Raw genomic sequence first — 12,303 nt, 5'->3', positions numbered from 1 at the left:
GACACTGGAAAGGACCAATTCTTAGAAGGCCAGTTCCTGCTAAATCTGGGTGGCTGTACCTGTAGGAAATCCTTAACTGTCTGCACAGATTCGCTATATCCTCCATTTTCTTCAATACCTCTTCTACCTTAACACCAAACAAAGTATCATGCTGTAAAGGAGTGTCCAATAATTTTGCTTTAACATGATTAGGCAGATTATGTTCCTTTAACCAAGCATGCCTTCTAATGACAGAACCCGTAACAGCGGCCCTGCAAGAGGCCTCCAGTGAATCAAAACCACATTGCAAAGTATGCTTTCCCACTTGTTCAGCTGCATGCAATAAATCCTGCATTTCCTTGTTATCAGAACATTCAGAATTTGTCAACATTTTCTGTTTTAGCAGTGACATTAAGTATTGCTGATATTTAAGCATATGAAACTGACAATTTAAAAGCCCTTACAGCCAAGGTAGCAGAAGTGTAAACTTTTTTCCCCCATATGTCCAGTGCCCTAGAATCCCTATCAGAGGGGACAGGGTTTTTTGCAGTGGAAGCCTTGACCCTTTTGGGACCCTGAGATATAGTTTCTGGGTCAGCAGCACGGTTTTTATATAGAAATTTGTGAGAGTCTGGATCCCTGTAGTATCTGTCTGGATTAACAGGTGCAGGGGGTAAAGAGTCAGGAGACAGGCCGAACTCTGAAAATACATCATCTACAATGTCTAGAACAGGTGGAATTGCAAGAGGTCTGGGCTGAGGTAGTAAAATAAAGTCTCTGAGCCTTTTCTTAGATTCTGAGTAATCTTGGCTCTCCCACTGAAAATGCTCCCTCATGGTATGCAGGGTTTCCCCAAAAGAATAATCCTCAGGAGGAGAGGCTGAAGGAATAGATTCTTCAGCATCAGAATCCTCATAGGGAGGAAGAGAGTATCCCTGTTCAGAAGAGGAGTCAGAGGAAATGGAAACCTGATCAGAAGAGTCATATTCTGTCTCTTGCCTAGGCCTCTTATCAGGAGGGGGATGGGAACCCCTGATCAAAGTAATTAGGTCTTCGGCCATTTTAAGCATCTGTTTCTTAGGCATGGAAGTCTGTCCTGGAGAATGCTGTACTTGTTTCTTTGTCTTTAGAGCTGTTTTAGTCTTTGCCTTTGAAGCTGAGGTTTGCTTGACATATAACTGTGTAGGTCTGAAAACACCCTCAGAAGCTGATGCCCGCTCAGCGGCTCTGGACGCATCTGAGGGAATAGTTTCCGAGTGTCCAATACCTTGAGTATCCAGAGGCCTAGTCGGCTCCATGTGAGAGTCAGAAGCGGCCTGTGGCTCTGAGGTAGTGGGAGTCAGGGGCTGCGAAAGCGCCTCACTGAGAACCGGCGACTGCCTAGAGGAGGCCTCGTCATCGGTTTTGGACCTCGGATGCCTGTCCTTTTCCTTGCGTTTTTTATAAACTCCGGTCATCGGCTGTTCCGACGGCATTATATAATTAAATCTTCGGCCAAAGTAATGAAAGGCAAAATTGTTCCGACGCTTAATAGTGTGTTGGTTAAATCTAGCACAAAACCGACAGCTAGCAACGTCGTGGTCAGGGCCTAGGCAAGGAATACAGGAAGAATGAAAATCCTTATGAGGTATTTGCTTCCCACAAGAAATACAACTGTTAACTTTTTCTGACATCGGTCTGGAGCAAGAAAAAAGTTTCCCCAACGGGGTACTTAGCTTTAATGAAGACTTTGGATCTGAAATCCGATTTTGTAAATCTCAGGAGTCGGCCGACCGGCACTTGCGAACTGCTTTTGCTTCGGGCACTACGCGGCAAGAAAGACTGAAGAAAATGGCGTTGCCTGCATCTTTTATACCCCTGGTGCACTGAAGTCATGAAAGAGGCGACAGCAACCGACGCCAGACCAGGACTTTGGAATTCAGGCCGACTGCGGGTAGCCTGCCAGTAGGATAACCCAAGTGTAATGATTGCAACAGTGAAACATGATGAACATCTACACTGTTGTAGTGCAATTGTCTGCTTTACTGTGCCTGATAAATCAAATTTTATTGCTGTTTACACTATTTACAAAGCTATTTATTAGTATTTTTCAATGTTTTAAGCTATCTGTTCTGCTTGTTCTAGTTTTCCTCACAAGCACTGTTTAAATAACTCATCTGTTAATTGTTTAAAATATTCTTTAGAGCCTCCTTGCTGATTTTCTGTGTTTTAAACATGTTTTAGTGTCTCACTACTATTTTTCTGCTGATTTAAACATTCTCTAGTGTTTTCTGCTGAAAATATGGTAGCTAGCAGCTGTGGCATAGTCAAGATACAGGCTTGCTGCTTCTGGAGCTGTTTGCAATGATTTGTTTGTTCTGAGCACGTTTTCCAGGCCATCTTGGATTGGAAGGGGCCTATCTGCACTTTTATGAGAGAACTGTGCTGATTGCAACCTGTGTGGTAAAAGGAGGCTAGTCTAAGGTTTGGAATAAGCCTCCTGATTGGTCCTTTTGAATCTTTTTTAAAGTTTTTTCAAGTTTTTAGCTTCTGGTATACAGGCCCGGGATTTGAGCAGGTTTCTGCTGGTTTGCACTTCGTTGGAGCAAAATGCACTACCACGCAGCTGTGCACCACAGTCGGACAGTTAAATTCAACAAATTTTCCCTAAAACTCAGGCAGAAATATCCACCAATGAAATCCTCCATGAGCGATTCTGAATAGACACCCATTGTGATAACAGTGCTCAGCAGAGCATTATGGACAGTTTGACCACCCTTGTTTCTCCTGCCAACCTTGTCGACTTGGGTCTCTTGAGGCAGTGTAGCAATTACTCATGTACACAAACTCTAGAACACAGTGCAACAGATGTATTTACACCAAGAATCTTGAATCCATATTCTCTCTCAAATCTAGAATCCATGTTCTCTCGTAAGCAAAACAGTAACACAGAGAAGGTTGACAACTTACCCACCTCTACATATGCTCATAGTACCTCTATACTCATACACATACCACTACTTATAAACATAGCACTCATTAAACATGTAAATCCACATACACTGAGGTTCTCTTGAAAAACTTAACAAAACACCACAGACCTCCAAAACAGAAGACTGCTAAAACTACCACAGTACCCACTGCACTCATGACACACAGCAACACACCCACAATGCCAGTAAGGCATAACACTCAAAAACCAAATCTTCTTGTCAGTGGAGACTCAATAAGTGAGACATACAGAAGTTCCACTCACCAGCCTGGATAAGGAGAAAATCATGGTCAGCTGCATGCCTGGAGACAGGATTCATCAGATCATGCGTGCACTCAGGTCTCTCAGCAAGAAGTACTGTTATGACTTTGTCATAGTTCATGTTGGTGTGAATGACCTGAAACATACCTCACTGGACTATACGAAAAGAAACAAGGTTGAGCTCTCTGAGTACGTTTCCCAGGCAGATATGTCCCTAGCCTTGTGCAGCATACTGCCCTCACCTTGAATGATGCTGCAGTATAAAGGAAAACTGACTGATTTCAATAAATGGCTCAGTTTTGGGAGTCATTCAAAGGAGATCCAGTTCTGTCATCCTGTGAACCATGTTCTACAAACCTTGCTGCTTTGCCAGAGATGATTTGCTCTAGGCTTTCGACTGTTGGCAAAGGCTCTTGCCTCCCCCACATTGCCTTTTTTAGGCAAGGTCTTGAAAACATTACCGATGTGAAATTAAGCAATCAAAATAAAATAGGGTCATGCTACTAAATTCTAGGAACTTAAACCAAAATCTGCACTCCCTGTTAACACTTCTATCACTAGACGATGTAGATGTCATGTGCAGTCACAGAAACCTGGAGTACCCCAGCCTTGCAAGGCAACAATTCCTTCCACACCTTTACACTGCAAAATGACGGTGTGATAACAAAAGAAGGTGATATTTCAATCTATAGTGGAGATAAATTCACCTCCCATCTAGTTAGACTGGACAACTCCATGGAGTTAGTCCAGATCAAGGTTACAGTGGGTAAGACTCCCATTCAAGTCATAGCCAGCTACAGATCCCCTCCATGGGTCATGACATCCATGAAGCCTACTTGACCAAACTGGAAGCAATCCAAATTTTACCAAACACACTGGTTATGGGGATTTCAATTATTCTACCATCAACTGGGAAACCTACACTAGCCCTAACTCGCTAGCACAACAGTTCCTTGACTTTGTTAATTCAAATGTCCTGGAACAAACTGTCCATACCACTACAAGGGGAACAAATATTCTGGATCTGGTCCTCACCAACATGTCAAACAGATGCGCTGCTGCAACTGTCGGACCCTCAGTTAAAGGTATAAATGCATTCCAAGCCCCACCCCAAGCTGGAGGTGGTAACTAAGCCAAAGCTTATACTAAAGCCCTGTACAATCACATGCATAAGTGTATAGACTCGGCTGTATTAGAAAGCATCAAACCCAGAGTCCCAAGTAAAGACAAGCTGCCATGGTAGACATCCAGCATCAACAAACTTTACAATAAACACAAAAGCTGCTGTCTAAGAAAAAAAAGGCAAGGCATCCTCTTCAGCCTCCACAGGCAAATAAGACAACTTGTCAAATCCTCCATGGGCTCTTTTGAGAGAAACTTAGTAAGTACAACAAAGGATAACCATAAGGCCTTTAAAAGCTAGATACATAATCCAAAAGGTAGGACCCAAGCATGTGGAGAACTAGTGGCCAATGGTATCACACACACTGATCCCACAGAGATAGTAAACCTGCTAGTGGACAGGTTTGGTGAAAATTTCACTCTTTTATCCCCTCTTAACGTACAACAAATCTTCTGCCAAACTTCCCCCCAACCCTACATATATGAAGAGCAGATCCTCAAAGTCTTGTCCAAGGCAAAAAACATAGTTTCTATGGGACCAGATGACATCCCAGGCTGTCTTCTCAACAGGCTAAAACATGAACTAGCATCACCACTAAGTACCCTATTCAATCACAGCCTAACCACGGGCTATGTTCCTGTGGAATGGAGAAGAGCTACAGTTATTACCCTCCACAAAGGTGGCCTACCAACAGACCTGACCAGGGGAATTACAGACCCATAAGCCTGACCAGCCTGATCTGTAAGGCCATGGAACGTATCATTATGGACCTCACAAATAAAGACATAGGTGACTTCCAAACCCTGGATCCTACCCAATTCAGCTTCGTGAAGGGCAAATACTGCCTGTTAAATCTGGTGGATTTCTTTGAAAATGTGACCAAGGCCAATGACAAGGGGAAATCTGTGCACAGAGCATACCTTGACCTGGGAAAGGCTTTTGACACAATCCCACACTCAGGCATTACCAATAAACTTAGCAAACTGAATGTAAACACCTTTGTTGTAAGATGGGTTGCCAACTGGCTCACAAACATATACTATCAAAGTGGGTAACTCCACATCAACAAGCAGACCTGTTACCAGTGGGGTGCCACAGGGTCAGTGCTGGGCCCCTACTGTTTGGTATATGCTTCTCAGAAGTGCAGGTCAAAACTAAGGGGTTGTTGCTGACTAAGGTTCCAGACAACTGCAAACTAGGCGCAATCACTGAATCCCCAAATTATGTCAGTATACTATGGGAGGGTCTCACACAGACCAATGACTGATGTATTAGTCACGGTCTCAAAATGAATGCAAAGAAATGCATCATCATTCCCTTCAGCATAAACAATGCCCCCTCACACTATCAAATCAACAACAATACCCTAAGTACCCATGTATTGGTAAGGGATCTGGGATCACAAGTTGGCTGCGACCTTAACTTCGACCACCATGTGTCTACTGTAGTAAAGAAAGCTTTCTAAATGGCACACTTGATTAGTAAAGGCATCACCTTAAGAGCAAAAGAAGTTATAACCCCCCCCTACACTCAGCACTTATCTGGCTCAAAATTGAGTAGGACACCCGGTTTGGCATGTACTGCACTAAGCATATGCAGCAATTAGAGAGACATCAGAGGTTTCTAACAAAGAAGATCAAGGGTCTCCAGCACATGCCTTACACAGACCGACTGAAGTCCCTGTCACTATACCCTGTATCGTACAGACTTCTTAGGGAAGACTTATGCCTGGCCTACAGAACAATCCAAGACCCAAACCCAATAAACCTGCTGCATATCCATAAATCAAACAGGACTAGGGCTGCCCGTTCCATGGACCTAAATATGGCCTGTGACTTTAATCAGTCACACTGGAGGGACAGATTTATCTCCCAGCGACTACTGAGTCTTTGGAACTGGCTACCAATGCATGTGAAAAAGAGCATCTCTACGACACTACTCAAAAGGAACACGGAGAACTGGATGGGACACCGTAAATTCTTACTGGGAATAGAGCCACAACCCTCCTGGACATGGGCAGTTACCACTAAACACAATCATGGGTAGTGACTAGCATTTCTATGGTATTACATTGGGATGAAACAGCTAGGCTTAAAATGACCTCTGGGTCTCCTATGATCCTATAATGTTTACAAATAGAGTTATTTCTGATTTCTTGTATACAATCCTGAACTAACATTGCCACGTTATAAGATATCTGCAAATAAGCATCTTTAATGACCCTAAACAAATCTGACTTTACTACTTAACAAGAAATGAATTAACCAAAGCAACCAGTGTGAAAATGTCACTGAAAAGAAAAAGATGGTTTCAGTCCAGTGCATCATACTTAATTCAGAGACATCAGCAAGCATGCCTATATGCATGTAGTCTTTACAAAGTGAAATTATAAAGTGTGCATTTATATCAAAATGATGGATTAACACTACAAAAACTACACTCAATTGAATAGACAATATGGACATAGATTAATCTGCATAGATACAACACTCATACAATGTTAAACCAAGGAGACCATATTAAGTAAAGTAGCAAAAAAGGTGGATGTGAGCAAGCAAAATAGTGGTAAAAATGATCAAAGCACTTTAACAGCCCATCAGCACTTTCATACACTCAAACTTATATGTAGCACATGATGGAGAATCTTACATTAGCCTGGTACTGCTCCAATATCACATGCCCTGGAAACTCAGGTTCTGGAATGGCGGCAAACTTTCTGATGATGTCCTCAAGTGCCTGCAGTCCAGCCATTCGCAACTGATTGCTATGATCTGTTGCTGCCATAAATGCCATCCGAATAAGATCAGAGAGGCGAAGAACAAGAAAATCACCTACAAAAACAAGAAAAAGCAAGAATTTATTCAAAAATGTGGACAGTCATAACAACGTTAAACATATGCAGGAAACAAAATGAGGAAAGTTTAGGTGATAAGAAAGTAGAAATGATCCACTGCAATTAAAATAATTTATGAGACAAAGTCCTGGGTGGAGGTGGGACTGGGAAGAAGTCTGTTGTTAAGATGGAGGAAAGGATGCTTATCAGCATCTGTAAAAGGTGTGCACAAGGTATGAAATGCTGCAAATCAACGTTAAATAGAAAGCTCAATTTACTAATGAAAGCTGCTACATGTACAAATGTTTTTGACACCTTTGGCAAAGTAAATTAAAAATCTCATTTTAGAAGTAAAAATGGTATTGTTCTGAATCTAAAATATGCAAGCTACCACATCTATAGTATACTACAGAGAAACAGCAATATTGTCAATACAGTGTGACTATACTGAAAATCACTAGGTAATTGTATGCCTACATCAGATTAAATGTTAATAGGTAACCGTGGCAGTTTTAACATTCCTTGCTATTTCATAAACAAAAACTCAGAAATGCCTGTGGTCAATTTTTTTAAACAAAATGCTTTTTTTGCTAAAACTACTTTGTTACACAACATTTCACAAACAAATATGAAAATTTACTGTAAAGCAACAGTATAAATGAAGTGCATTCGTGTTAGCAGCTACGTCTTGGTACAATCAGCTAAGATACCAAAAACAAATAGGTTAGCAGGAATAGGACTAGTAAAAATGTCTGTCAATGTCAGTGCAAAAAAGGGAAATAAAAAGACTCATGAGACTACAATTTTACAAGTTTAAGGATAGACATTACTCCATAAGCTGCACCTTTTTTTTTAGCAGTTCTTGTCCTTTTACTTCATGTTAGCTCTGCATACTCACACCTCCGCTTGGCAATCCGAATGAATATGCTAGTGTCTATCTCAAATATCCCACTGTATTTGCACTGTTGGCTGGGCCCTAGTGGGGTAACCACTAGCCTCTGTTTCTCTGATATCCCTAATTATTTCCCACAGTTCATTCAGAGCTAGGGTGCCTTTCCTTTCCTTTTCGAAGACCTTGTTATAATCTTTTTAGCTTCTATGATAATTAGTGCCAATAAGTTCTGATGCTGAGCAGGTAGATGATGGTAAGTATCATTCCCCCCAAAAATAATGTAGATAAATTTCTGGAATATCCCAGATGGCTGAACACTGATCAACAGTTTATTTTCAGCTCTCCTAGTAATAAAAAAAGGAATTGAGAAATAAGAGCTAGTAATTCTGCCAGTTTGAGTAAAATTAACTTACTGGCTAGTAAGTACACTGTCTGGATGCCAGCAAAGATTTAGAGAACCAGAAAGAAAATCAACTAAAAAAGATGAACAGAAAACAAAAACTGGAAAGCATACCACAGATGTTCAGCAAAAAGCAATTCAGGCACCAGCTTTGGTACAAGAGATGACTTCCAGTAATTCAGAGGAAAAATAAATCAAATGTACTCAGTGGTAATTAAAATAAATGAAACACTGAAGGACTATATCAACTCAAATAACAAAAGGATGGAAAAACATAAGTTTTAACTAGCTATTCAGTTGAAATGATAAAAATGCAAAAACAGAGGTTAAAATGAAGAAAAGGCTGGTTGATTATGATACTTCGCAAGAAGAGCTGTTTAAAAAAATGGTACAGTTAGAAGACAAAGCTTGCAGAGAAACCCTGTGATTTTATTCTGTACAAGAGAAAAGTACAGCTTTGTACCTACCATAAATGTAGATGTTCGAGTGTACACCCTGCTGCAGTCATCACACTTGGGTTATCCTGTCGTCAGGCGGTCCCGCAGTCGGCCGGAATTCCAAAGTCTTGGTCCGGCGTCGGTTGCTGTTGCTTCTTCCCTGACGTCAGTGCGCCAGGGGTATATATAATGCAACCAATGCCATTTTCTTCAGTTTTTCTTGCCCCAGATGTCAGGTGCCCCCAAAAAGGTGGTCAGTAATTAGTACCAAATTGAGTAAACTTTGCACAAACACAAAATCCCTTCAGCTGTAAGCAAATACATCAGGAAGGTATTGTAGAGATTTAGCCAGTTAGATAAGAGGGCGTGGAGGGAGGGTAACCTGGACTGCAGCAGGGTGTACACTCGAACATCTACATTTATGGTAGGTACAAAACTGTACTATGTTCATCGTGTTACCCTGCTGCAGTCATCACACTTGGGTGGAGGAATCATAGAGGGTTAGAGGAGGCTAGAAGGCCCTGCAGAACTGCAATGGCGAAGCCTGCCCTGATCTTAGAGTAAAGTGGTAAGTGATAGTGTTTGGTAAAGGTGTGTACTGAACTCCAAGTTACAGCTTCCAAAATCTCCTTGGTTGGAACCCCCCTGAGAAAGGCTGTAGAAGTAGCTGTTGTCCTGGTAGTTTGGGGCCTAATGGTAGCAGGAACTGTTTTTCCATGATGGGTATAGCAGAAACGTATGCAGTGACCTATCCATTTGGAAATGCTTTGTTTTGATATAGCCTTCTCTTGTGAAGCTGCAGCATAGGATACAAAGATATGATCAGATTTTCTGAAAGTCTTAGCTTTGTCCAAGTAGTAACGAAGTTGCCTGTGAATGTCCAAGGAATGCAGGAGTCTCTCACCTTTGTTCTGTGGATTTGGGAAGAAGGTGGGTAAGTGGATCATTTGATTTAAAGCCACACTGGAAACCACCTTAGGCATAAAGGAAGGATTAGTTTGTAGAGAAACTCTGTCATGATGGAAAATGAGGAAAGGTTCCACTACAATTAGTGCCTGTAGCTCTGAAACTCTTCTAGCTGAAGTTATTGCTAGCAGCAAGGCAGTCTTCCATGATAGGAACTGTAGATCTGCAAATAAAGCTGGTTCAAAGGGAGGTAGTGTTAATTTTTCCAGAACAAAATTGAGGTCCCATGTTGGTGTAGGTGCTCTCTCTAATGTTTTTTGCCCCTCTGAGGAACTGCCTTAGAAGTGGATGTGAAAATAAGGGTGGATCCATGTTGTAGTGGGCTGAAATAGCTGAAGCATGGATTTTAATGGAGGAGAAAGAAAGTCCTTTGTGCAACATCTCAGTTAAATACTGTAGAATGTGAGGCATGTGAGGCTGAATTGTGTCTTGGCCTTTGGCTTGGTTCCAGGCACAAAACCTTTTCCATTTCTCCAAATAAGCCTTCCTGGTGCTTGGCCTCCTAGCTTCCAGAATAACATCCATAACTGCTTGGGAAAGAGGAGCTGGCTGGATGCTTAGTTGATTTGCCATGCAGCCAGATTTAAGGTCTTGAGCTGGCTGTGAAGAATCTGATTGTTTTGTTGTGTGAGCAAATGGGAAATTTGTGATAATATCCAAGGTGGGCCGTGGGCCATGATCCTCAATAGTGGGTACCAGTGCTGGCATGGCCAGTCTGGGGCTATGAGGATCAGTCGTGGTCTCTCCTTTTTGACTTTCAGAAGAACCTTTGTGAGGAGAGGCAATGGAGGGAAGGCATATACTGTCAGGTTTTTCCAACTGAAAGAGAGAGTGTCCACTTTCCAAGCTTGATGGTGAAGTGTCCTTGTACAAAATTTTGTTAGTTGGTAGTTTTGAGGACTGGCAAACAGGTCTATGTCTGGAAGGCCCCATTTTTGAGTTATCATTGTAAATACTTGTGGATCTAGTTTCCACTCGTGGGGATCCATGACGTTTCTGCTGAGGTTGTCTGCCAATGTATTCTTCTTTCCTGGCAGGAATTGAGCTTGTAACTGAACTTGGTAAGCCAGAGCTGTGTTCCATAAGATCATTGCTTGCCTGCATAAAGGGTAGGAGTGAATACCCCCTTGTTTGTTTATGTACCACATTACTGTGGTGTTGTCCGTCTTTATTGTAAGTTGTCCTGGATGTAATAGATTCTTGAAGGCTGTCAGAGCTTTCTGTACAGCTAGCATCTCTTTTTGACTGATGTGCAGATTCCTTTGATCTGCAGTCCATACGCCTTGAACGCACTGTCCTGCCATGTGTGCCCCCCAAGCACAGTCTGATGCATCGGTTGTGATAGTTTGCCTGGCTGGGGGCAAGGTGAAAGGCTGACCCTTGTTGAGGTGACATGCCTGTGACCACCATAGAAACTCCTGTTGTAGGCAGGGAATAAGAGATATCATTGTGTCCAAGCTGTGGCTGTGTTGAGACCATACGCTTTTTAGGTACCACTGTAATTTCCTCATATGCAGCTTTGCAAATGGTATTAGTAGTATGCAAGATGCCATGAAGCCCAAGGCCTGCAGAATTTTTCTTGCAGTTAATTGGGTCTTTGCTGCCATTGTTTTGAAATATTGAGTCAGTTGTAGTTGTTTGTCTGGCGTCAGATAAGCCTTCTGGGCCGTTGTATTCAAGCTGGCACCCAGGAATGTCATATTTTGTGAGGGTACTAGTTTTGACTTCTTTTCGTTTACTGTGTACCCCAGGCAATTTAGTAGATGTTTTACAAAAGCCAGATGATGTAAGAGAATGTCCTTGTTTTCTGCTTGGTTGAGGCAGTCGTCCAGGTACGGGTATATTTGAATTCCTCTTTGTCTGCAGTATGCAATTACTGATGCCAAGCATTTTGTGAAGACTCTGGGCACAGTAGATAAGCCAAAGGGCAGTGCAGAGAATTGGTAATGGGTTGAACCTGCAATGAAACGGAGGTATTTTCTGCAACTTTGTCTGATAGGGACATGCAGGTATGCCTCCTTGAGGTCCAACGTTACTAGCCATGCTTCCTTGCCCAACATGGGAAGAAGCTGCTGAAGTGTTAGCATCTTGAATGGGTTGAACCTGCAATGAAACGGAGGTATCTTCTGCAACTTTGTCTGATAGGGACATGCAGGTATGCCTCCTTGAGGTCCAACGTTACTAGCCATGCTTCCTTGCCCAACATGGGAAGAAGCTGCTGAAGTGTTAGCATCTTGAATTTGGGTACTTGTAAGAAGGTGTTTAGAAATGAAAGGGCCAGAATTGGTCTCCAGGCATTGTCCTTTCTGGGCACTAGAAAGAGTCTTGAGTAAAATCCTTGGCCTTGCTCTCGAGTAGGTACCAGTTGAATGGCTCTCATGTCCATGAGAGCTGTAATTTGTTTTTGTGCCTCTGCCCGTTAATTTTGTAGCAGGTTTGGC

At 42.2% G+C, this 12,303-nt stretch overlaps 1 protein-coding gene across 3 annotated transcripts in view; it reads right to left on the bottom strand.

Moving 5' to 3' along the window:
- Positions 1-12,303, bottom strand: part of HEATR5B (HEAT repeat containing 5B) — a 2,176,461-nt gene that overhangs the window by 620,390 nt on the left and 1,543,768 nt on the right. For all 3 annotated transcript variants that reach the window (XM_044058540.1, XM_044058533.1, XM_044058548.1), the window contains exon 25: positions 6,984-7,165. In XM_044058540.1, coding sequence (XP_043914475.1) covers positions 6,984-7,165 — 182 coding nt within the window. The remainder of the gene's footprint in view (positions 1-6,983; positions 7,166-12,303) is intronic.

Source organism: Protopterus annectens, chromosome 1.part2 (assembly GCF_019279795.1).
Source record: "Protopterus annectens isolate FY-2018-M chromosome 1.part2, PAN1.0, whole genome shotgun sequence".
NCBI lineage: Eukaryota > Metazoa > Chordata > Ceratodontiformes > Protopteridae > Protopterus > Protopterus annectens.
This window is presented reverse-complemented; position numbering and strand designations above follow the sequence as displayed.